The 26,668-nt window shown below is 38.1% G+C and overlaps 1 protein-coding gene across 3 annotated transcripts in view; it reads right to left on the bottom strand.

Moving 5' to 3' along the window:
• Positions 1–24,469, bottom strand: part of OMA1 (OMA1 zinc metallopeptidase) — a 65,270-nt gene extending 40,801 nt beyond the window's left edge. Inside the window, exons 1-6 of one of the 3 annotated variants that reach the window (XM_027537110.1) lie at positions 24,381–24,469; positions 13,398–13,916; positions 9,930–10,158; positions 4,199–4,372; positions 3,980–4,087; positions 1,282–1,410 (exon numbers count right to left, since the gene is read on the bottom strand). In XM_027537110.1, coding sequence (XP_027392911.1) covers positions 1,282–1,410; positions 3,980–4,087; positions 4,199–4,372; positions 9,930–10,158; positions 13,398–13,897 — 1,140 coding nt within the window. In that variant the 5' untranslated portion in view covers positions 13,898–13,916; positions 24,381–24,469. Of the gene's footprint in view, positions 1–1,281; positions 1,411–3,979; positions 4,088–4,198; positions 4,373–9,929; positions 10,159–13,397; positions 13,917–24,370 lie in introns of all 3 variants that reach the window. The other 2 variants (XM_027537112.1, XM_027537111.1) reach the window with 2 other exon arrangements.
• Positions 24,470–26,668: the final 2,199 nt, after the last annotated feature.

Here is a 26,668-nt window from a genome sequence, read left to right as displayed (position 1 = left end):
GATTCTGTAACTTAAGCAATAACCATTTTTTCTCTTTCCCTTTAAGAACTTTTATTTCAATACAAATGAAACCAAATGATACAGTAACACTGAATAAAAGATTTAGTTATTCAATTTCCAAAGCAATTTGTCTCAAAGAATTTTACAGATTAGATTTAAACAGCACCCAGATGGCACTCTGATGGGTGCTCCACAAATCACTGAATATACACAAATAACAGATTGTTCCTAAATAACCAAACCTCCCAGGACAAGATGTAAAGATGTAAAATAAAATAATCACAGCCAGCAAAGCAAATATTAAGACTGCAAGACCTCCTTTCAGTAGTGTACTGTTTTGAGCAAGATGGAGGACCCCACAAATTTTATCAGATGACTATCATTATGCATAAAGCAAAAGTTAACAAACACCTATTAAAACTGTCCTTTCAATATTTACCAGGTAATACTAGCTTAGCTGGAATGAGGTGGTGGGAGAAATTAGGCAGCTTCTGCCAACCCTGTATCCATAAAAGTTTACAGGTTTTAAGAGCTCCCCAAGAGTGCTGATGAACCTATTTGCAGGAAAGGAATGAAGACAGAAAAGGACTTCTGGACACAGGTGGGGAAGCAGAGGGTGGGAAGAGTTGAGAAAGTGGCACTGACATATATATACTACAACGTGTAAAACAGATAACGAAGCTGCTATACAATACAAGGAGCCCAGCCTGGTGTTCTGTGATGACCTAGAGGGGTGCGATGGGAGGGAGAGGGAGGCTCAAGACGGATAGGATATACGTATAATTATGGCTGATTCACGCTGTCGTACAGGAGAGACCAACACAACACTGTAAAGCAATTATCCTCCAAAAAAAAAAAGTTCCCCATCGAAATGTAAACATTTGGGGAAAGGAAGAGTCATCCAGTGAGTACACCACTGTCACTATGAGAGACAAAAGGAACATCTGAAGGTAAACAACAGAAGGAAAGAAAGGGTTGTGACTGGGTTTTCTCTCTGTAGCAACAATAAAGATGCCAAAAAAATTATGTTCGCCAGAAGCTGCCAAGCCCTTCCTACCCATCCATCTCCATCATTTAAGAGAAGTAGTATTTTCTAATTTAAATGCCTATTATTAAGAGTATCCACTACAAATGAGAAAATGTAAGACACTAAAACATAGTAGCCATGTGTCATGGTAAGGATAAAATATGAAAAGATTTCTGATTTTTTTTTCTTTACAGTAATATTAAAATATCCGCACCACAAGCTATTGCAAATTCAAGTTTTTGTCTCGGACTTACCTCCTGCAGTTTAGACTGTATCCACTGGCCCAAAAGTGCCAAACTATCTCGAGGACAAATGGCCCAAATCGTCGTAAGAAAAATCAGACCTAGGAAATCCAGTAAATGAACCAAGCTAGCCTTTTCTGCCTGAGAAAAATCAAAACAATAAATTATACTTAATAAATTCAGACAGGCTTACATTTTCTAGTTCACTGTGTGTAACCACATTAAATAATTACATGTGTTTAACTGAACTTCGCCAAGTAAGACTGCAAGTTCTCTTCCTTCTGTGAGCTTTATCCTTCCTGTCTCTTGCTTACACATTATGTATTCATTTACTCATACAACTAATATCTGCTTCAACTATTACCACTATTCAGATATAATGACAGGTTCATTAACCTACAGAGTCTTATATTAACAAGCATACTAATTTTGTAAAATATGTACAATCGTTTCCTATTTTATAGATAAACTAGGATGAAGAGAGGTTAAAAGAGTTGCCCAAATTCACATAGCTGCTAGTAAAAAGAACAAGGAATCAAACCCAGGAAGTTAGTTTCTAATATTGTCGCTAAATCTTTTTTAAAAATCAAATAAATGTGTTTATTATGCTTTTACTTTTAGACAGAGACCAAACACTATTGAACATATGAAGAAGTTAAAACAAGAACAATTCAGGAAAATATTGGAAATTATTTTAAATAAAAATCTTTTGATTTCATGAGCTAATATATGAAAAGTCAAGCAAGTTTGAAATTTTATCAGTCTGATATTGCCCACCAAGAAATTTAGTTACAAGATTTTTTTGTATTTACTTATAGCAGTAACCAAAAAAAGTTCTAAAGTGGTTGTTTTGAATAGCGATATCTAAATATAAGTTTAAGGCACTGGACTGTTCACCGCTCCCCACTATTGTTGATTAATAAATGTTACTGTCAGGCTGACACTGACAATACAGGAAACATTACTTGAGTGTATGAAACATGGCTGACAACTAAAAATAACCACCTAGAATACTTCTTAATACAAACTGCCCTCACTAAGCAATTTTTGCTTCATTATAAGAACTGAGAGTCATGAAAAACAATTACGGAATTATTTTAGCACTAGAAAATACAAGTCCAAGTGATGAAGTCATTATAGAAGAGAAAATCCTTGTAATTACTAAAGAATATAATTGCTATTACATAATCTTAGAAAACTAAAAAAAAATTTTTAAATCCATATTTGTGGAATAACAAAAACAACATAAAAGGCGAGATCAAATAAAAATGGAGACTCCTGAAAGAGAAAACATAGTACAGACAATGGCTAAGACGCCTAACAAAGAAATATTAATAACTATTTCCTATTTTTGAGCCTGCTATTTGCTTTTTATGTCTCATCTAATTTTTGTTCTTGCAGAGACAGAGATGACAACATTATGCTGAATAACACATTGATCTAGATCCAGGAAAATTAATGTACTGAAATGAATACCTTTTAAAAGCTAAAAATGACCAAAATTGATTTTGCAGTTATGAAACCATTTCTAGAAAGATATAATGCATTTCAACTGTTTAGATTGATTCTTGCATGTATCTGTTTAAGGAAAAAAATTTTTTTTAATTTTCCTATAACTCAGAAGAAATAAAGGTAATAATTACTATTTGTACTCCAGAAGAGCACAACTTTGGCCTACCTCATCTTATTAATATTCTAAGGAAAAGACAGAATTTGAGATGACTTTTAGAAGGATTAATAACATTATCTTTTCCACTTGAAGTTAATATTACTTGCATTTCTGATACAACATTTTACAATCCTTTCAGTATTTACCTTTGTGCTTTTAATTAGAAAATATACCTTTTCTACTCATGCGGACAAATGAGCCATGTACATTTTCAGTGCATCAAAATAAAAATATGAATAAACAAATATTTTTCTAGATTCATACCAAGTCAAACAGATGTGTATATTCACATGAGCATTAATCAACCTGAATTGTATGATAAATTGACCTGAAAACCACCAGGTAACTGTGGTAACAGAAAGCAGTGCTGGACTTGCAAAGACAAAGCCTTGATTAAAGTTCCAATTCTGCCAGTTTGTCAGATTAGTCATTTCATTTAAGGTCTTTTTAAATGTTACTGTTCTTGTATATAACATAAGGATATTAAATACCTACCTCATGAGGACAGTATTAAAATTATTAATGAGAAGGTATATATTACAAAGCTCAGTAAACTGTAAAATAGCAAGGTATCATTATTACTTTCCATTCATTATATACAGCATATCATTCTAGACATTTTCCAAGATGCTCTAAGTTATTCTCTGAGAATGAATAAAAAAGCAAGAAAACTGATTTACCACTTAAATAGTAATATCACTTTCCTACAGTTAATTTTCTGACTAGATTGTAAGTATGTTAATAATTATGGAAAGTTTAAAATCTAATTTGAAATAATTAGAGGTTGAGAATAATTACTTCTTACCAAAAAAGACAGGTGATAAAAACAGTATTTAAGAGAAACACTAATTATTCAGAATCAAACACTAAAGATCATAGAAATTCTCAAAATTAGCCAGTCATATTTTTTGAGGCAACAGAGTAAGTCAATTACTAAAAACTAAAATACCATCAATTTAAAAAAACTGAAAAGATTCAGTTCTCTAAAAGATGACTCCAAAGGAGTATTTCAATAACTGAACATTCACTTCAGATACTTACAGCATGCTCAAGTACTGCATGTGCTATTTCATGGCCCAGAAGGAAGGAAAGCTGATGAATATCAGTCACACTATTTAAAAGTCCAGTGAAGACGAACACTTGTCCATTCTGCACCATAATGAAAATAATGCAAGCAATGAGAACACCATTTTAAAAAAACAAACAAACAAGGACACTAAATTTAACAATTAAAAATTAGGCTGGGTAACATTTACTTACTGGAAGTACAAAGGCATTTATATCTGGGGAATCAACCACATGAATAATCCAATTGATCTCAGAGATCCCTGGAATATCTTGATTGCATTCAATTAAATGATGAACCACTGCTTTAACAGCCACATATCGGGCGTCTTTCTCAGTTAGCATATCATTTTTAAATTCTTCCATCCACTGAAAGGTTAAAAAGAAAAGTAGTCTCTAAGAGAGTGCTAGCTCTACAAAATGTTTATACTGCTTTTATTGTTGTTTGTTTAGTCACTAAGTTGTACCCGACTCTTGGCGACCCCATGGATTGTAGCCCACCAGGCTCCTCTGTCCATAGGATTTCCCAGGCAAGAACACTGGAGCGGGTTGTCATTTCCTTCTCCAGGGGATCTTTTCAACCCAGAGATGGAACCCTCATCTCCTGCAATGGCAGGTGGATTCTTTACCACTGAGCCACTGCTGCTGCTGCTAAGCACCATCAGTCGTGTCCAACTCTGTGCTATCCCATAGATGGCAGCCCACCAGGCTCCCCCGTCCCTGGGATTCTCCAGGCAAGAACACTGGAGTGGGTTGCCATTTCCTTCTCGAGGAGATCTTTTCAACCCAGAGATGGAACCCTCATCTCCTGCAATGGCAGGTGGATTCTCTACCACTGAGCCACTAGGGAAGCCTTTATTTTAAGGAGTGATTTATATGCACTATGTTGTTGAATACTTTAATTTTTAAATATGGAAAAATCTGCATATAGTAAATACTCAAATTTTTCAAATTTGAATTATTTATGCAAAGGCAAAAATTTGGCTTTTCACAAATGGAGTAAGTTCTAATAACTTAAGATTTTTCCTATAAATTGGTTGAAATAAAAATTTCATTCATCTTTTCTATTAGCTTATAAACAAATAAAATGCTTAAATATTATTTCTACTTTCCTAAATATTTTAGAAAACAAAGCATTTCCTAGAGAACATAAAGATTTTATATAAGAAAGCAAAACACAAAAGAAATTACTATATAGCAGAAACTAACACAACACTGTAAACCAACTATACTCCGATAAAAATTAATGAAAACTTTCTTTCACAACATAAAATGCCCTATGCTTAATAAGAAAGCTAAACTTCTACCAGAAAAAGGACAACATTTCATTAATTTTAAAGTGTCTTATTCACACCGACTGAAAGGAAATTACTGGAACTGTAGAACTAATGAGCATATCATTTTCTTTTTACTGTGTTAAGACTAACCACCATACAAAGACATTTTTTCTGAAGCTATATGCATGAGAGATTCTTCCAAGTATACTTTGAAAAATTTTGCTGTTCCAGTCGCTCAGTTATCTCTGACTCTGTGACCCCACGGACTGCAGTACACCAGGCTTCCCTGTCCTTCACAATCCCAGAGCTTGCTCAAAATCATGTCCATTCAGTCGGTGATACCATCCAACCATCTCATCCTCTGTAGTCCCCTTTTCCTCCTGCCTTCCATCTTTCCCAGCATTAAGTCTTTTCCAGTGAGTCGGCTCTTCGCATCAGGTGACCAAAGTATTGGAGCTTCAGCATCAGTCCTTCCAATGAATACTCAGAATTGATTTCCTTTAGGATTGACTGGTCTGATCTCCTTACAATCCAAGGGACTCTCAAGAGTCTTCTCCAACACCAGAGTTCAAAAGCATCACTTCTTTGGCACTTAGCTTCTTTATGGTCCAACTCTCACATCCACACATGACTACTGGAAAATTCATAACTTTGACTATACGGACTTTAGTCAGCAAAGTGATGTCTCTGCTTTTTAATGTGCTGTTTAGGTTGGTCATAGCTTTTCTTCTAAGGAGCAAGTGTCTTTTAATTTCATGGCTGCAGTCACCATCTGCAGTGATTTTAGAGCCAAAGAAAATAAAGTCTGTCACTGTTTCCTTTGTTTCCCCATTTATTTGCCATGAAGTGACGGGACCAGATGCCATGATCTTAGTGTTTTAAATGTTTCAAGTCGGCTTTTTCACTCTCCTCTATCACTTTCATCAAGAAACTCTTTAGTTCCTCTTTGCTTTCTGCCACAAGGGTGGTGTCATCTGCATATTTGAAGTTACTGATATTTCTCCCAGCAATCTGGATTTCAGCCTGTTTTGTCTACTCCAGAATTTCTCATGATGTACTCTGCATAGAAGTTAAATAAGCCAGGTGATAATACACAACCTTGACGAACTCCTTTCCCAATTTGGAACCAGTCTGCTGTTCCATGTCTGGTTCTAACTGTTGCTTTTGATCTGCATACAGATTTCTCAGGAGGTAGGTACGGTGGTCTGGCATCCCATTTCTTTAAGAATTTTCCAGTTTGTTGTGATTCACACAGTCAAAGGCTTTAGAGTAGTCAATGAAGCAGAAGATGTTTTTCTGGAACTCTCTTGCTTTTTCGATGATCCAACAGATGTTGGCAATTTGATTTCTGGTTCCTCTGCCTTTTCTAAAACCATCTGGGAGTTCTCGGTTCATGTACTTGAAGCCTAGCTTGGAGAATTTTGAGCATTACTTCACTAACATGTGAAATGAGTGTGATTGTGTGGTAGTTTGACCATCTTTTGGTATTGTCTTTCTTTTGGATTAGAATAAAAACTGACTTTTTCCAGTCCTGTGTCCACTGCTGAGTTTTCCAAATTTGCTGGCATACTGAGTACAACACTTTCACAGCATCATCTTTTAGGATTTGAAATAGCTCAACTGGAATTCCATCACCTCCACTAGCTTTGTTCATAGTGATGCTTCCTAACACCCACTTGACTTTAGACTCCAGGATGGCTGGTTCTAGGTGAGAGATCACACCATCATGGTTATCTGGGTCATGAAGATCTTTTTTGTATAGTTCTTCTATGTATTCTTACCACCTCTTCTTAATATCTTCTGCTTCTGTTAGGTCCATGCCATTTTTGTTCTTTATTGTGCCCAGCTTTGCATGAGATGTTCCCCTGGTATCTCTAATTTTCTTGACGAGATCTCTAGTTTTTCCTATTCTATTGTTTTCCTCTATTTCTTTGCATTGATTGCTGAGGAAGGCTTTCTTATCTCTCCTTTCTATTCTTTGGAACTCTGCATTCAGAGGGGTATATCTTTCCTTTTCTCTTTTGTCTTTCGCTTTTCTTCTTTCCTCAGCTATTTGTACTGAGAAGGCAATGGCACCCCACTCCAGTACTCTTGCCTGGAAAATCTCATGGACGGAGGAGCCTGGTGGGCTGCAGTCCATGGGGTCGCTAAGAGTCGGACACGACTGAGCGACTTCACTTTCACTTTTCACTTTCATGCATTGGAGAAGGAAATGGCAACCCATTCCAGTGTTCTTGCCTGGAGAATCCCAGGGACGGGGAAGCCTGGTGGGCTGCCGTCTATGGGGTTGCACAGAGTTGGACACGATTGAAGCGACTTAGCAGCAGCAGCTATTTGTAAAGTTCCTCAGACATCCATTTGAAAATTAAGGATGTTCTGAAACTGCTAAATTTCCAAAAAATGTGTAATTTCTTTCATATATGAATTAAGAAGTCTGTAACCTTGATAATACATTACAAACAAGATTTTACAGAATATGAATTTTAAAATCTTTACATAGTATTTTCTAAAAGCACAAGTCACCAATGTAAACTGTCTTAAAAGAACACTACTGAAGTAGATACAACAAGATTATATGTAATTACAGTACTTTATAATAATCCCATAAGAACATGTGCTTGAATTTTCATATCAAGCAGGTATTACATGCATAGGCTAAAAATAAGTTAAAAATATATGTACATGTATGTAATTTTTTTAACTTCTTAGTGATATAAATGGTAGAACATACACTAATTTAACACTAGGGCTTTATCAACCTTAATAAAACACTTTTGTCAAACTTGCTTCTGACTATTCTAAGAAACATCTCAAATCTCTGTATAAGCTGTATAAAAGAGATTGGTCTTATCTTTATATATCTTATCTTATATATCTTTTATATATCAATAAAAATATATAAATATTTTAATATATCAATAAAAATATTGATATATAAAAATCTAACCACAGCAAAGTTGTCAAGTGAGGCTATAAATTCAACAAATATTAATTAAGCATATATAGCACACGTTGGAGATATTGTGGGTTCAGTTCCAGTTCTCAATATCTTTGCTGAGATATTCACCACAAAGTGCATGTCTTAGTAAAGTGAGTCACAAGAATTTTCGGTTTCCCACTGTTTATTGTGTGCATGCACACACCTTAAAGAACACTTCATAGCTTAAAAAGAATGTTAAGCATCACCTAGGCCTTGGGAGAGACATAATCTCTTTTGCCTAACAAATAATAATGAAAAGACTCAAAATACTGCCTCACTGAAAAGTGACACAAATAGGAAGTGAGCAAATGATGCTGGAAAAATGGAGCCGACAGACTTGCTTGACACAAGGTTGCCACAAACCTCCTAAGTTTAAAAATGCAGTATCTGCAAAGTGTAATAAAGCAAATAACAATAAAATGAAGTGTGTATACCGTATGTGTGCTAAGCATGAGGGACAGAAAGATGATCTGCCCTCAAGGAACTCACTAAGGGTGTAAGATGTTCACTTGAGTTACTATACTTTCCAAGGAGTTAAGGCTTCTGAAATCCAACTTTATTTTGTATTCAAAGAATATAATTTTTAAAAATCTTTTAAAAAGAACATAATAAACTGTGGCAACCTGGTGGCCCAGTGATTGAGAGTCTGCCTGCCAATTGCAGGGGACATGGGTTCGATCCCTGGTCTGGAAAGATTCCATACACTACGAGGCAGCTAAGCCCATGGCCACAACTACAGAAGCCTGTGCTCTAGAGTCCAGGAGCTGCAACTATTGAGCCCACACAGCAACCGCTGAAGCCTGTGCACCCACAGCCTGTGCTCCACAACCAGAGAAGCCACCTCAGTGGGAAGCCTGCACACTGCAACTAGAGCGTAGCTCCCACTTGCTGCAACTGGAGAAAGCCCTCACGCGGCAGTGAAGGCCCAGGGAAACCAATAAATGAATAGATTTTTTTTTTAATGAAAAAGAAAATATATACATAAACTGCCCCAATTGATGTTTAGGGGATGGGGAACTATGTTATTCTACTTAATTTTCAAGATACAAAAATTCAAATTATAGATCTATTTGTTAAAAAAAAATACATAGTAAGCATACTTTGTACTCTGTACCAGTACTTAAAATAAAATGATAAACAGAACAAACAGGCTCTTTGAACCCCTGGAGTTAGTCTAGCAAGGGAGACAGATCAGCAAATAGATAATTATGCAAATAATTATGATGCTTCTACCCTCATAAGTGGTTTTTAAAAGGAAAGTACAGTATGCAAAGAGAAAATAAAAGTAGGATACCTAGCCCCAATATAGTCAAGCAGTGATCAAGCTACAAATGACTGATTCATAATGCAGTCTGTTATGAAGGATGCCCCCCAGGGCCTAACACAGCCTCACTGCTTAACCCAGTCGGGATAATCGAGGAAGGCTTTCCTGAGAAAGTGACATTTAAGGTGACATGTTGCAATCAGGAATTGGCTAGGTGGTTGTGAGGAAAGGCAATGTAGATGGCAGGAATACAAAGCATGAAAGGTCTGAGACTTTTTGGAAAAAAGGCTAATTCCCCATCAGAAATTAAAATTAAAAAGTAGTGCATTGTTCATGTTTAAGAAACTTTCCTGCTTTGAATATTATATCAAGCAATCTAATTAAAAAATGAGTCTTTCTACTTACTGCTTCATATTCCAGTTCTGATAAAAGTCTGAAATGTTCTTTCCCCAATATCAGTAGCTTGCTCCTTCCTGTGACTGGACTCACTTCCAGATGTGTAAAATAAAACACTACAAAAAGCAATCCAAAACTACTCAAGCCAAGGAAGAGCTTCCATTTATTCTTCCTTAAACTTTCTTTAAATAGTTCCTTCTTGTTAGGAGGAAGTGCCTGCCACCATTTTCTTATGCCCCTAGAGCAAAAAGAAAAATTCTGATAACAAAAAGTTCTGATAACAAAATCAGTACATACCACCAAAACTTTATGCTTATGCTAAAATTTTGTCATCAAAGGCTTGAATTTTTATATATGTCTGTATAGATGGGGTTTTTTTCCAGTTTATAAAATTCTTAGCCGAATGATAAAAAAGCAATCAATTATACAGAGCTATAGTTAAAAATTCTAATGTTCATTTGAATTTTCTTCTTCGGTTATTTTAAACGAGCTAAGTGAGAAGTTGTTTTACTCTACCATTAGTTCACATTTATTGACTAATGAGCACATTCAAGGTATTCTTCTAATTGCTGTACATATGTCATCTCATTTAATCTTCATAATAACCCTGTTACAGAAGAGAAAACTGAGGCATAGAGAAGTTAAACAACTTATCCAAGGTCACAGAGTTAATAAGAGGAAAATCAGGAAGGCAATGTGATAATAGGGATGAACTGCGCAAATAAACAACTGAAGGCTTATGGTACAATGAATCTTCACCTTTAACCACCAGTCCCCCCACTGCTCATCAGACATCAGACATCTGGCACAATCTGCCAGTACTTCAGTCAGATGCAAGGGAAACTATCTCAGCACTGATTTTAGAAACAAATATTGCACAGTAGCAGAAACTCCACTAAGCTACAGAGAACACGACAAAGGAGAGGTAATAAGAGCACAGGCACTGTAAACACAGAAATCAGAGATTTTATGATAACATCTGAGGAGGTCCAACTCTACCAGGCAACAACGTTCTCTGCTGCTTCCTAGGATTCACAGACATTGTGACAACCAGTAATGTTTTCAGTAGCTTCCCGGGTGGCCCAGTGGTACAGAACCTGCCTGCCAAAGTAGGAGACCCAGATTCAATCCCTGGGTTTGGAAAATCCCCTGGAGAAGGAAATGGCAATCCACTCCAATACTCTTGCCTGGGAAAACCCATGGACATAGGGGCCTGGCGGGCTACAATCAACAGGGTCGCAGAGTTGGACACGACTTAGCAACTAAAATAATAATGCTGTTTTCAGTACCTGAACAAAAAATTTCCCCCATGAGTTCATCTGTGAAATTACAACAAATATTTAAAATATATACATCATTCTCTAGACAAAATTTATTCTATAAAACAATTTCTTTAAGTTATTTTAGTCCTGCTAAGTGATATACCTAAAAGGCCCTTAAAGTGTTTCAACCTAAAAAGACTTAGATCAAGCTATGAAGTATACTTATTTCCAATTTAAAAATTTATGACACCATTATTTAAAATGTATGAAAACATAACCTAAAACAAAATGTCAGGTGATTTATAATAGTAATAACAAAAAGTTAAATAATTTAAAAGGAGGAAAAAGATCTATCAGCCCAAGAGCCTGGGCTGAGTTGTGACAAAGATTCTCTCCTGGACCAAACTCTACTTAGACGCCCATGAATGTTTTGACTTCGGGACTCCTGTGTTCATCTCTGCACAGGTCAGTTAAGTCAGAATCCCTTATCCTCCATATCTGATTACTCGTGATATCTAACCTGTTACTTATCATTCATCATCTCCAAGGTCTGCTGCTGCTGCTGTTGCTAAGTTGCTTCAGTCATGTCTGACTCTGTGCAACCCCATACACAGGCAGCCTACCAGGCTCCCCAGTCCCTGGGATTCTCCAGGCAAGAACACTGGAGTGGGTTGCCATTTCCTTCTCCAATGCATGAAAGCGAAAAGTGAAAGTGAAGTCGTTCAGTCATGTCCGACTCTTAGCGACCCCATGGACTGCAGCCTATCAGGCTCCTCCGTCCATGGATTTTCCAGGTAAGAGTACTGGAGTGGGGTGCCATTGCCTTCTCCAGTATCCCCCAGGTCAGTGGTCCCCAACCCTTCTGGCACCAGGGACTGGTTTTGTGGAAGACAATTTTTCCATGGACCTGGGGTGGTGGTGAGGGAATGGTTTCGGGATGATTCTTATAAGGAACACGCAACCTAGATCCCTCACATGCCCAGTTCACAGTAGGGCTCATGCTCCTATGAGAATCTAATCCTGCTGCTGATCCAATAAGAGGCAAAGCTCAAGCAGTAATGCACATGATGGGGAGCAGCTGTTAAACACAGATGAAGCTTTGCTTGTTCACCCACTGCTCACCTCTTGCTGTGAAGTTGTGTTTCTGAACAGGCCATGGATAGGCACCATGGTTGGGTGGTATCTGATCACTCTCACCTGTTTCGGCAGTAACTCTGGTAGACCAGATTGAGTAGAATCCCTCCTGGCTCCTGATGTTTCCTCTGTAGTTTTCCATCTACCAACCACCACACTACCTGCACAGCCCATGGTGTATTCAAAACTGACTCTGGTTCTATACTGAGGTCTCTTTTCTCCTACCACAAAAGTTCTGAATAAAAGCTGGTTTTACTTCTTTGACTACTGCCTAACCCTAGCTTTCTTCGAAGTCATACTTAAATTGAGAGCTAAATTAACTGTGTATTTTCTGAGTGCCAAAGCTTAGTCATAAAGAACACAATAAATTAGAGTACAAGTTCTCGATTTTGGATAAAAAGAAAACTGGGTGGATAATTATGGAAGTAAAAAAGCTAGAAGGCACTTCATAGCTATCAAATATGAAATAAGTTTATAGGGAGACAATGCTTAACTTTACCTTTCTTCAATCTTCATGGAGCAAATAAGAGAAAACAAGATTAATTATGAGGGAGGAGTTTTAAGTTAAATACGAAGCATTATTTAGCTTTAAAAACATTAAATGCTATAAAGGATCACCAAAAGAAAATAAAGATTTGTTGGAAACAGAATAGAAAAATAAACAAATACTAATTAAGAGTTAACTTGGCTAGGAGTTCTTTCTTAAATGAGCAAAGTTCTTCAGTTTCATGATTCATTGCCTCAAATTTCATGAACTAAAAAGGAATGTTTTAAGTACAGTTCTTACACATGAACTGTAATAAATATTTTTGATTTTTGTAATTATAAGATCTTTAAAACAGTGTCTAGATAATATATATAAGAATAATTCTCACAGATCACATTTCTGTATTATATATGCAGCAAATGATTTCAAGATTATTAAGGCATATATATACATACATATATATATATATATACACACCAACTATTTAGAAACTGAACTGAGCTAATCATGGGAGGGAAATCTACCAATTTTTCTTTAAAAGTACAGTTTTACAAACTTTTAATATAAAAGCTTATATTTTGAAAAGCATTTTACCTGCCCACAATGATTGCAAGCAGTTTCTGCGCTGGCTTAAGAATCATCAACAACAGAGGAGCAGGAGCAGCTTGGCACCGTGGAGAAGTGTGGAAACTCCTGATGTCTCTTGTGGGTAAACAGTTCAAGGGATGCGACATTGAATGAGCAGGAACTACGGGAACATTCTTCATCGGTAGCTGTCTTGAAAAAGAGTCAGTCCATGCAGTACATTTTCGGCTAATCATCCAAATTTCCTTACTTCTGGAACTCAAAAGGCAGCCTTTTCTTTTGGTATTAAAAGTCCTATAGAAGAGAAAGTTTTCAGGCAAAGGAGTCCATCTATCACCGTGATTTACTCCCAGGCCCAGAGATTTATTTACTATATGGTTAATTTTCACTTGATGAAAGTCTCGTGAGGTTACAGCTTGTGTGTTACATTTTCTCCAGTTGGTCAGTAAATTAAATCGGAAGAAAAAACAGTTTCTAGCAGCAGACTGCAGTCCATAGATGAAGCTCATTTTTGTTTTACTTGATTATCTGGAACACAAAATATAAACTATAAATAATCCCAGCAAAATATTTATTACCAAACTGGAAATATAACACATTGAAAAGTTCTTCCTTCAACACGTCTCCAACCAAATTACCTTGGGTTTCTACTCACCACTCACGCAGCAATTCCTCTTAACAACAAAAACCAAAGAGGTTTTACTAACTTTTTTAAACTCAGCAACATGTACCTCCAATGTCCAACAAATCTGACCTTTTTGCTTCTTTTCATTTTTTTAATTTTAGTTGAAAGAAGTCTATTTTTATTTTAACAGCTAAATTATTTGGGGAACAAGAAATAGATTAAACAAAAACAAGACTGAAAGTAAGAAAGTGAAAGTCGCTCAGTCGTGTCCAGCTATTTGCAAATCCATGGACTGTACACGGTCCATGGAATTCTTCAGACCAGAAAACTGGAATGGGTAGCCTTTCCTTTCTTCATGGGATCTTTCCAACCCAGGGATTGAACCTAGGTCTCCCACATTGCAGGGGGATTCTTTAACAGCTGAGCCACCAGGGAAAGTTTCAGTAATTGGTAGTAACCAGGTCAAAGAGCATTTAATGGAATACTAAAGTCTAACACAAAATGTATTTTTTAAAATACCAATTTGTTCCTTTCAAATATTATGCTGACACTTCTGATTCAGGTCAAGACAGAGGGAAAGGGACTTATCTTCTCACTGAAAACAACTGAAAGAACAGAATATGAAGACCTAAATAGACATTTTTCCAAAGAAGACATACAGATGGCCAACAAGCACATGAAAAGGTACTCAACACTGAAAATTATTATTGTTGTTGTTCACTCAGTCACGTCCAACTCTTTGTGACCTCACGGACTGCAGCATGCCAGGCCTCCCTGCCCGTCACCATCTCCCAAAGTTTGCCCAAGTTCAAGTCCATTGTATTGGTGCTGCCATCCAGCCATCTCACCCTCTGACACCCTCTTTCCCTTCTACCCTCAATCTTTCCCGGCATCAGGGACTTTCCAATGAGTCAGCTGTTCACATCAGATGACCAAAATACTGCAGCTTTAGTATCAGTCCTTTCAACAAGGACCAATTATTATAGAAATGCAAATCAAAACTTCAATGAAGTATCACCATTCACTGCTCAGAATGACTATAATTAAGAAGTTCACAAACAATAAATGCTGGAGACAGTGTGGAGAAAAGGGAACCCTCCTACACTGTTGGTGGGAATATAAATGTTACAGTCACTATGGGAAAGAGTATGGAGCTTCCTTAAACTAAAAATAGAGCTACCATATGATCCAGCAATTCCACTCCTGGCTATTTATCCAGAAAAGAAAAAACTCTAATTGAAAAAAGATACATGCACCCCAGTGCCCACAGCAGCACTATTTACAACAGCCAAGTCATGGAAACAACCCAAGTGCCCATCAACAGATAACTGGCTTAAGAAGATGTGGTATATATATGTATACACAATGAAATACTACTCAGCCATAAAACAGAATGAAATACTGCCATTTGCAGCAACATGGATGAACCTAGAGAATATTAGTGAAATAAGTCACACAGAGAAAGATAAATATTACATAACATCACATATATTCAGAATCTTAAAAAAACAATACAGATGAGTCTATATACAAAACAAAAACATATTCACAGACACAGGAAACAAACTGAAGATTATTGGGGAGAGGAAAGGGGAGGAATAAATTATCAGTATGGGATTAACAGTTATAAACTGCCATACATAAAACAGATAATCAACAAAGACTTGCTATATAGTGCAAGAAATTACATTCAATATCTTGTAATAAACTACAATGGAAGGTAATCTGAAAAAAAAATATATATATATATAACTGAACCACTTTGCTGTATACCTGAAACTGACACAATATTGTACATCAACTATACCTCAATAATTTTTAAAAAGAGTAAATAAAACAAAGGTTTCATGATAAATGCTGGGCTGGATGAAGCACAAGCTGGAATCAAGATTGCCAGGAGAAATATCAATAACCTCAGATATGCAGATGACACCACCCTTATGGCAGAAAGTGAAGAGGAACTAAAAAGCCTCTTGATGAAAGTGAAAAAGGAGAGTGAATAAGTTGGCTTAAACTCAACATTCAGAAAACTAAGATCATGGCATCCAGTCCCATCACTTCATGGGAAATAGATGGGGAAACAGTGGAACACTTTATTTTTCTGGGCTCCAAAATCACCGCAGATGGTGACTGCAGCCATGAAATTAAAAGACGCTTACTCTTTGGAAGGAAAGTTATGACACCTAGACAGCATATTAAAAAGCAGAGACATTACTTTGTCAACAAAGTTCTGTCTAGTCAAGGCTATCTTTCCAGTGGTCATGTATGTGAGAGTTGGACTGTGAAGAAAGCTGAGCGCCGAAGAACTGATGCTTTTGAACTGTGGTGTTGGAGAAGACTCTTGAGAGTCCCTTGGACTGCAAGGAGATCCAACCAGTCTATCCTAAACCAGATCAGTCCTGGGTGTTCATTGGAAGGACTGATGTTGAAGCTGAAATTTCAATACTTTGGCCACCTGATGCGAAGAACTGACTCATTTGAAAAGACCCTGATGCTGGGAAAAGATTGAGGGCGGGAGGAGAAAGGGACGACAGAGGATGAGATGGCTGGATGGTATCACTGACTCAATGGACATGGGTGTGGGTGGACTCTGGGAGTTGGTGATGGACAGGGAGGCCTGGCATGCTGCCGTTCATGGGGTAGCAAAGAGTCGGACACGACTGAGCGACCGAACTGAAAACAAAGGTTGCACCATATGGACATTAGGCAATGAAGACCAGTCATCCCTGAGAGACAGGGAGAAAACAGATAAAGGAACCTCATGGCCACCCCAATCTCCTGCCTGGAGAGTTTTCAGGCCACTACGCAAAAAGGTAAAACCTAGCGCAGCCCAATGGTCCTCCAAAATCAAAGAGATGAAGATGGGAATTCAAGGATATTAAAGTAGTTATATACACTGCACATGTGTTAAATCTTAAAGGAAAGTTTGAGCATGTTATATAGAGACAAAGAATATAATTTTTCAAAAGACTGATATTGAATTTCTAGATAGGAAAACTATTAATACAATGTCTTAAATAAAAATTACCCTGGATGAGACTAACAGCAAATTAGACACTGTAGAAATAAAGACTTATGAACCTGAAATAACAATAAAACCCATCGAAAATCAAATGCAGAGAAAAAATAAACTGTAAGAAATGCATAAAGCATCAATGAGGTGTGGGATAACTCAAAAGGAGTAAATGGACTCCAAGAAAAGTGGGAAGGGATAGCACACAGGGAAAAACACTTGAAAAATAATGGCCAGAATTTTCTAGAGAATAGCAAGGAGAGATAAGAAAGCCTTCCTCAGTGATCAATGCAAAGAAATAGAGGAAAGCAGTAGAATGGGAAAGACTAGAGATCTCTTCAAGAAATTCTAAGAGATACCAAGGGAACATTTCATGCAAAGATGAGCTCAATAAAGGACAGAAATGGTATGGACCTAACAGAAATAGAAGATATTAAGAAGAGGTGGCAAGAATATAAAGAAGAACTATACAAAAAAGATCTTCACAACCCAGATAATCACGATGGTATGATCACTCACCCAGCCAGACATCCTAGAATGTGAAGTCAAGTGGGCCTTAGGAAGCATCAGTATGAAAAAAGCTAGTGGAGGTGATGGAATTCCAGTTGAGCTATTTCAAACCCTAAAAGATGATGCTGTGAAAGTGCTGCACTCAATATGCCAGCAAATTTGGAAAACTCAGCAGTGGCCACAGGACTGGAAAAGGTCAGCTTTCATTCCAATCCCAAAGAAAGGCAATGCCAAAGAATGCTCTAACTACTGCACAATTGCACTCATCTCACACGCTAGTAAAGTAATGCTCAAAATTCTCCAAGCCAGGCTTCAGCAGTACGTGAACCGTGAACTTTCAGATGTTCAAGCTGGTTTTAGAAAAGGCAGAGGAACCAGAGATCAAATTGCCAACATCTGTGGCATCATCGAAAAAGCAAGAGAGTTCCAGAAAAACATCCCTTTCTGCTTTATTGACTATGCCAAAGCCTTTGACTGTGTGGATCACAACAAACTGTGGAAAATTCTGAAAGAGATGGTAATACCAGACCACCTGACCTGCCTCTTGAGAAATCTGTATGCGGGTCAGGAAGCAACAGTTAGAACCAGACATGGAACAATAGACTGGTTCCAAACAGGGAAAGGAGTACATCAAGGCTGTATATTGTCACCCTGCTTATTTAACTTATATGCAGAGTACATCATGAGAAATGTCTTGGTGGATGAAGCACAAGCTGGAATCAAGACTGCCAGGAAAAATATCAATAACCTCATATATGAAGATGACACCACACTTATGGCAGAAAGCAAAGAAGAACCAAAGAGCCTCTTGACGAAACTGAAAGAGGAGAGTGAAAAAGTTGGCTTAAAACTCAACATTCAGAAATCTAAGATCATGGCATCTGGCCCCATCACTTCATGGCAAACAGATGGGGAAACAATGGAAACAGTGACTGACTTTATTTTGGGGGGCTCCAAAATCACTGCATGTGATGACTGCAGCCATGAAATTAAAAGACACTTGCTCCTTGGAAGAAAAGTTATGACCAACCTAGACAGCATATTTAAAAGCAGACACATTACTTTGCCAACAAAGGTCTGTCTAGTCAAGGCTATGGTTTTTCCAGTAGTCACGTCTGGGTGTGAGAGTTGGACTATAAAGAAAGCTGAGTGCTGAAGAATTGGTGCTTTTGAACTGTGGTGTTGGAGAAGACCTTTGAGAGTAACTTGGATTGCAAGGAGATCCAACCAGTCCATCCTAAAGGAAATCAGTCCTGAATATTCACTGGAAGGACTGATGCTGAAGCTGAAACTCCAATACTTTGGCTACCTGATGCGAAGAAGTGACTCATTTGAAAAGACCCTGATGCTGGGAAAGGCTGAAGGTGGGAGGAGAAGGGGACAACAGAGGATGAGATGGTTGGATGGTATCACTGACTCAATGGACATGAGTTTGAGTAAACTCCAGGAGTTGTTGATGGACAGGGAGGCCTGGTGTGCTGCAGTCCATGGGGTCTCAAAGTCAGACACGACTGAGCGACTAAAGTGACTGACTGACTGAAAATTTTCCAAATTTGATGAAAATTGTAAACCTGCAAATCAAGAAGTTTAACAAATCACACACACTGGAAACACAAACAAAATTACTCCAAGGTATATAAAATTTCTTAAAACCAATGAAAGAGAAAATCTTAAATTTGACACCTTAGATTAAATGGACACATTCCCTGAAAAACACAAATTACCAGAGCTCACTCAAGAAGAAATAAATAACCTAAAGAACCTTATACACGATCTTTAAATTGAGTTTGTAGTTGAAAACCTTCCCACAATGAAAGTTTCAGAACGAAAAGGCTTCACTGGGGAATTCTACTAAATATTTAAAGAAGAAATAACAATTCTATATAAACTCTTTCAGGAAATTAAAAAGGAATACTTTGCAACCCATTCCTTAAGACCAGCATCACCTGATAACAAAGACAGAAAAAAAAAGGATAATTACAAAAAGACCACAAAATAATAACCCTCATGAGTATAGATACAAAAATTCTTAATATTTTAGGAATTCTAACTCAACAATATATTAAAAAGACAATACATCATGACCAAGCAACATCTGTCCCAGGAATGTAAGGCTGAATAAAAATTCATACATCAAAGTAATTCACCCTAACTGAAAAAACACCACGTGATCATCTCAGAAGACACAGAAAAAGCATTTGATAAAACCCAACAACCAGGAGCTTCCCTGGTGGCTCAGTGATAAGGAATTCATCTGCCAACACAGGAGACATGGGTTCAATACCTTACCCAGAAGGATCCCACATGCCAAGGAGCAACAGAGGCTGCGTGCCGCAACTTCTGAGCCTGTGCTCCAGAGCCTGGGAGCCGCAACTTCTGAGCCTGTGCTCCAGAGCCTGGGAGCCGCAACTTCTGAGCCTGTGCTCCAGAGCCTGGGAGCCGCAACACTGAGCCTGCAGGCCCTAGAGCCCGTGCTCTGCAACAGAAGAAGCCACTGCAATGAGAAGCCCACACACTGCAACAAGAGAAGAGCCAGCCCTTGTTCACTGCAACTAGAATAAAACAACAAAGATCCAACACAGCCCCCAAAAAGGTCAACAACCAATCTTTTAAAAACACTCAGTAAACTAAGATATTTACAGGTATCTATATCCAACAGTGGAGAAGGCAATGGCACCCCACTCCAGTACTCTTGCCTGGAGAATCCCAGGGACGGGGGAGCCCGGTGGGCTGCCGTCTCTGGGGTCTCAAGAGTCGGACACAACTGAAGTGACAGCAGCAGCAGCAGCATATCCAACAGTATGTTTGCTGGTAAAGGATATACTTTCCTCCTAAGATCACGACCAAGGAAAAGATGTCCACTCCCACCACTTCTATTCATTTTACTGGAGATGTTGGTGAGTGTGATTGAATTGAGTAAATATGTACATAAATGGCATCCAGATAAGAAATATATATCATCTTTATTCCTAGATAACATGACTGTCTATCCAAAATATCCAAAGAAATCTAGAAACCAAACCAAAAAAATAAATAAATAAAATAACTATTAGAATGAGCTTAAGGTGGCAGAATACAAGAGCAGTACACAAAAACAATTTTATTTCTCCATACTAGCAAGTGAGAGAAGCCAGACCCATACACAGGAAAAAACACTACTCTCCCTCCAAAAAACATACTCTATGATTCCAGCTTTATAATATTAACTGTAGAAAATGCAGACTAATTTATAGTTACAGAGAAATCAGAGGTTGGAGAGGTAAAGAGGGGCAAGAGGAGGAATTACAAAGTTTGGGGGACAATTAAAATGCTCACTATTGTGATTGTGTTGCTGATTTCATAAATATACACTAAGCCCAAACATATGCAGTTTAAATATGTCCAATTTACTGTGTATAAACTATACATTTAAGATATTTTTTTAAAAGATACTAAAAAGAGGCAACCAAACACAATGTGTAAACTCGGATTAGATCCTACTTTGAAAGAAAAAAATTAGCCTTAGAAGACAATTGGAACTACTGGAATAATCTGAATATGAATTTGCTTTTAGATTCTTTTAGGTAAGTACTGCTTATTTTCTTAGTTGACAAAAGATGTGGTTATGGAGGTGAGTATCTTATACCTGAAATACTTGCTGAACACTCTCTTCATCATGAATGAAACTTCCAAATTTTATAATAAAATTACCTACATACATACACACAGGACATAAAGCTGATATACTAAAAATGGTAGCAATCTTTGTGTAAAGTGGTGGTTATATACGTGCCATTAAATTTGTTTTTCAGTTTTCTTTAGTGTTTCAAAATCTTCATAATAAAAAGTGCATCTTCTGCATTGGCAGGCAGGTTCTTTACCAGCTGAGCCACTGGGGAAGCCCAATAAAACTTGAAGGTAAAAATACATAAATCTAATTCATCTAGGTTAATATACTATTATCTGGAAAGATGCTTCAGAACATCAATTTTCATAAATAGTATTATCTATATATCAAACTATTTGAATACTGTTCAACATTTTTACATACTTTATACATTCTGCCCTTGCATTAATGTATAATCTGAATAAAGAGCATGCTAAGCAAGTGTTAACTTCTAGTTAACCCTTTTTGAATTCCTACCAATTCTAAATCAGTAGAGTTGAAGCTGATATTGTATATAATAGTTTAACATTAATAACAAGATATTTTCTAGTTTTCTTCTCCTTTGAACCTAGCTGAAAAGTGGTAAAATATTTTAGGCCTGGAAATCATTTTAAAATTAGTATTTGGGTAGCTAGGAAGATTCTTCATTGGCTAGGTGGTATGTGAGTTATGGACACAGCATAAAATTCAATCCCTGACCTCACAGAGGTTATAATCTAGTTGGAACTGGGGGGAAAGTACTTTAGTAAGACTATTAAAGGACAGTAAAACATGGCCTTAAGTGCCATACACTGTATGAATTTTAAAAAAGAAAGTATATCTTTGAGTAGCAAAATAGTTCAGGAAGGCAATTATTATGCACACCATTTGGGCAGATGCATAAAAAAAAATTTAAGATTTCAAATATGAAAGTGTACTTAAGGTTTATATATAGAACGTCTTCTACCAAAAGTCCAAACTGCAAAAACAAACATTCTCTTTTCATTACTCTGGGGGACCAGTTTCAGTCACTTATCAACCACACTCCCTTTTTCTAAGTACACTCTACAGCCTAAATTTGGGGCATAGGCCTAGACTGCCATGTTTGTCCCTTTTGATTCTGACCTCTGAATTATTTATTATTCATTCATACATTAAATATTTAATAAGTGCCTGCTACATGCCATACCACATACCTTTCTGAATGCCAGGGATACCACAGAAAACAAACCAGACAAAAATCACTACCTAATTTGCAAAAATAGTAAAGCTTAAAATATGGCAGTATACACAAATATAAATAAATCTAAAGGAATATACACCAAAGCATTCACAGTGGTTATCTGGAGCGGCAGGATGATGGTTTTAAGGATTCAGCATTCCCATCTTCTGTATTTCTGTGCTATTTACATTTTTACAGAATGTGTGACTACTGTTGTAAGCCTCAAGCCAATAAAGCCAACTGTATTTGTAATTTTCATTGGTTTCCATGCACTTCAATAAACTCCTACATACTGTAGACCAAACCCTGCAAATTACCACTTCCCACTATTTCTCCAGGCACCTTCCCCACCCTTTCTTCACCAACTCCTAAGTTCCAGACCCACGGATTTACTTACACCTCTCAGCGGAAAGAAAGAAAAAAACCTCTCATCTCTGTCTGCGCGTATCTATTTACACTGCTTAGCTCTGCTCATATGTCAAGCAAACTCCTGCTCATCACTCTCGACTTCGGTGAAATGTAAAGTGTTCTACTGACACAGAAGGTATAAGCAAAAGCCCAACACCATACCTATTACACATACAAGCAAAAACACTATCATTTATATCACCGACAAGTGTCACTTAGAACAGAAATAGTGCCTGATAGTTTGTAATCCCTGCTTTATCCTTAAAGGATAGAGAATGGGAGAAGGAGTCTATTTATACATTTTCAAAGAACCAATGACTAGACTACACAGAGCAAAAGAATCCGGGCTTACATATCCTCTTCAAAGAACAGCAGCAGGTCAACAAACATAGCTGGCAAACTTCTAGGATTATTAAATTAACGATGTGAGGAAATTAAACAATTTGGATTGTTAGCTTCTAAGAACATTTCAGATCCTTAATTCTTTAAGTACCATCTCAGAATGCGCAAGTACAGCCCTCACTGGCACTCACAGCTGAAGCCTAGAAGACAGTTTTAACAACTCTGATGAAAATGACTATTTCTTCTCTAGTTTCTATGGCAACAGCTGTCGGATCGGCAAAAATAGGACATGTACTTTAAAATAATCATTCAAGCAAAGTACACACATGATGGAAGGCTTAAAAAAATAATAATAAATAGGAAGGCAACAGACTTGGTTCTTAGGCTTCCAAATGTCAGCCTACATCCTTTCACCACAGCTGAGAATGATGGATACGAACCCAAATCCCTTTTAGTGAGGATTTGGTTGCTTTGGTTGGAGTCACTATAGCTGATCAATCCCTGAATTCTCAATGCAAGTATTTTCATTTCCCTGGACTAAAATTTCTCATGCACATTGTTAACTGTTGTTCCACATTACACAAACAAGAGACATTATTTAAAGAGCACAAAAAGTGATTTTTGTAGACAAGTTCATGAAGAAATTGTTTCAATACCCTACAGCTGTTCAGACAGGGAATTTCCTATTTTTCACTGGGGTCTAGGTAGGAAAACTTTTCTCTACTTTAAGAGTGAGGAAGTACAAGAGGTTTGAGTCTCAAGATGCCTAAATCGGTTGGAATCAGTTTTCCACGGGAGAAGGTGTTACTGTGAGCCATATTACGTTAATTAGAAACACAACTTTTAAAAAGGGACGCCTAAACGAGAACGCTGGGAGAGGGAGGTCATCTTGCCGGAAATACAGCCACCTGTCTATTTGAACTCCCGCGCTACACGGTAGCGCCCTGGAGTCCCTGCAATTCACACCAAAAGGGGACCAGGCGGGAGAAGGAGGCTTTACTCCCACGTCCTCCTTTCCCCCTCGCCCCTCTTCCCCGACTCCACACGCCGCCCCCTCTATTCCCGCCCGGGCGCCCTGTCGTCCCTCCCCTACCCCAGGCCTCGCCATCCCCACCCCGCCGGGTACACAGGGTCCTTGCTCCGCACCCCAGCGCCCCTGAAAGCTCTCTCAGGCCCAACTCCAGTACTCTGTCCCCTCCCCGGGGCCCGGCCCACTCTATAGCAAAGGCGTCCCCACCAGGACAGACCCCAGCAGTAGCAAAAGCGACGAGTCCGCCGACTCGACCTATGCGCACGCGCACACCTCGTCAGAGAAGCCCGGCCTCTTCACTTCCTGCCCTCGGCAAGGACCGGGACGCCTTTTGCTCCGCCCACACCGGGCAGTCAACACACCCGCCCAGATCGTCCTCCCAGAGGGCCGGGGTCCCGTGTGAACTATGGCGCTCTAGTGCCCCCGCGTGGCTGGAGGAGGGACGTGACTATGGGCTAGGCCGCTTGCCTAGGAACATCTTCACTAGTGTGATCCAGTCAAGGGTGTGCCTGCTGTAGATACGGCCTGCTGTGCTGGCCGAAAGGAAAGTGATTCGAAGGCTACCATAACGCTAAGGTTTCTTGGTTCAGAAGTTGCACTGATAGAAGTAGTCTTCGGAGTGTGAGATCTGTCTGCTTTCACATGGCACGTTTTAAGGAAGATGAGGGATACCTGCGGCGTCTGGAAGTTAGTTGAAAATAACTGGCTACAAAGTGATGTGTATAGTAGACTTCAAGATACCAGATAGTGATATACTTTAATTACAAATTTAGTCTGTTATATTCTATGCACAGTGAAGAACATCTTAAAGGATAGAAACACTATTTTTAGGTATCACTTTTAGAGCATTTTAAAATAATTTTTTCTTTTATCTTGCTTGTCTGTATTGTGTAGTTTGCTTTTTGCTTCAAAGGAACTATGTTGGCATATCTCTAACCACTGGTTCCCTGAAAATTGAAGTGGCAGTTCCCTGAATCTTCACGGATTTATCTCCCACCCTCTGAAGGGCATGTTTTCTAACAAGGAAATATCCTTCCAATATACTAGCCACCTCTTGCTCATTCTGCCTGATTAGCATCATGTCATCAGTGAAACAGGTGTTCTGTGTTCTGTGGCATGCCCAAGTGGTCCAGATTCTGTATTATGTTGGTCACAGAGCTGACACGATGGCTGTGATCAGGGCTCCTACATGGTTAGGTCTGCAGTAGTTTGTAAGCCATCCTCCTGGTTTCTGAAGAGGGCTGACAGGCAAACTAAATGGAAACGTGACCACTTAAGGGGTGACCATTCCTGCATCCTTTAGGCTGTTCATGGCAGCATTAATTCTACCGTCACCTCCACATCCCCTTGGATGAAATATTGATTTTATTTTATTTTTTCAACTTGATAGAGAAGGGATAGTTTCAAAGGTGTTCATTTGGACTTCCCCACATGAGAACTAAAGGCCAAGAACCTAATGTGCAGGCTTGCTCCAACTGCCCAATTTATATTCCCAATTGTGAATTCAAGAGTGGGGAAATGGGTGGGTCTGTAGGCCCAGGGACCATTGTAAGCTCTGTGTTATCAAGGACTCTGCTCATTACCTGACATTCAGAAGTCCCCTTTCTTACAGAGGAGCCATGGTGGTACTTTGTATTTCTGGGTAACAAGATCCTTTCAAATCCTGAGAAATATCTGGATGTTCTTCTTTCCCCGGTATACTTGTCTCAGTGTTGCAGGGTCCTTCTTCCTAGGGACCTAGCCACCTCCTTTGATCAATGGGTTCCATGGTCTAGGTCTGAAAATTTACTCAGATATGAGAGTTAAGAAAGGAACATGACTTTTTATTTGGATAACCACACTGAGACTCCTCTTCCTCCATTCTTGTGTTTTTCTGGTCATAGATATTAAGCAGAAACCAGTTGGCTAGAATATTTAGAAAATATTCTAAAATATTTTCTGAATGATTAGGCCCGTGGAGCTTTTACAAACACATGCATATGCCCTTCTTGTGGTAAGGACCACCAAGATAACTGTGGTCCCAACAGTTCTGAATAGCCCATCCTTTCCTGACTCAGTTGAAGTGTTACTTTTTATACATACTAAATTTTCATAAATACCTGCATCTGTTTCTGGACTTTCTCTTTGTTCCTTTGTCTGTCTGTTCTGGCACTAGTATACAATTCTAATTATTCTAACGTTACAATACAGATTTTATTTTCAAATATTTTCTGCCTCTTCTTATACATTTGACCTTGAAGATGAACTTTAGAACTTTTTTCAAGTCTTCTCCATCAAAAGTGCATTGAGACTTTGGTTTTGTTATCACTGTGTTTTTAAATTTATATTAATTTTGAAAAAAAAAGTATATCTTTGCAGTGTTGACTCTATCAATCTAGGAAACTGGCATGTGTCTCCATTTATACAGATCTTCTTTTATGTCCCTCCATAAAGTTTTACAGTTTTCTTATATGATGGGTCAAAGCAGTATGTTTTTTAAAGAAACTATAGACTTTGACTTGTCTT

This window comes from Bos indicus x Bos taurus, chromosome 3 (assembly GCF_003369695.1).
Source record: "Bos indicus x Bos taurus breed Angus x Brahman F1 hybrid chromosome 3, Bos_hybrid_MaternalHap_v2.0, whole genome shotgun sequence".
NCBI lineage: Eukaryota > Metazoa > Chordata > Mammalia > Artiodactyla > Bovidae > Bos > Bos indicus x Bos taurus.
The sequence above is the reverse complement of the archived record's forward strand: the minus strand, read 5'-3'. Positions and strand labels throughout refer to the sequence as shown.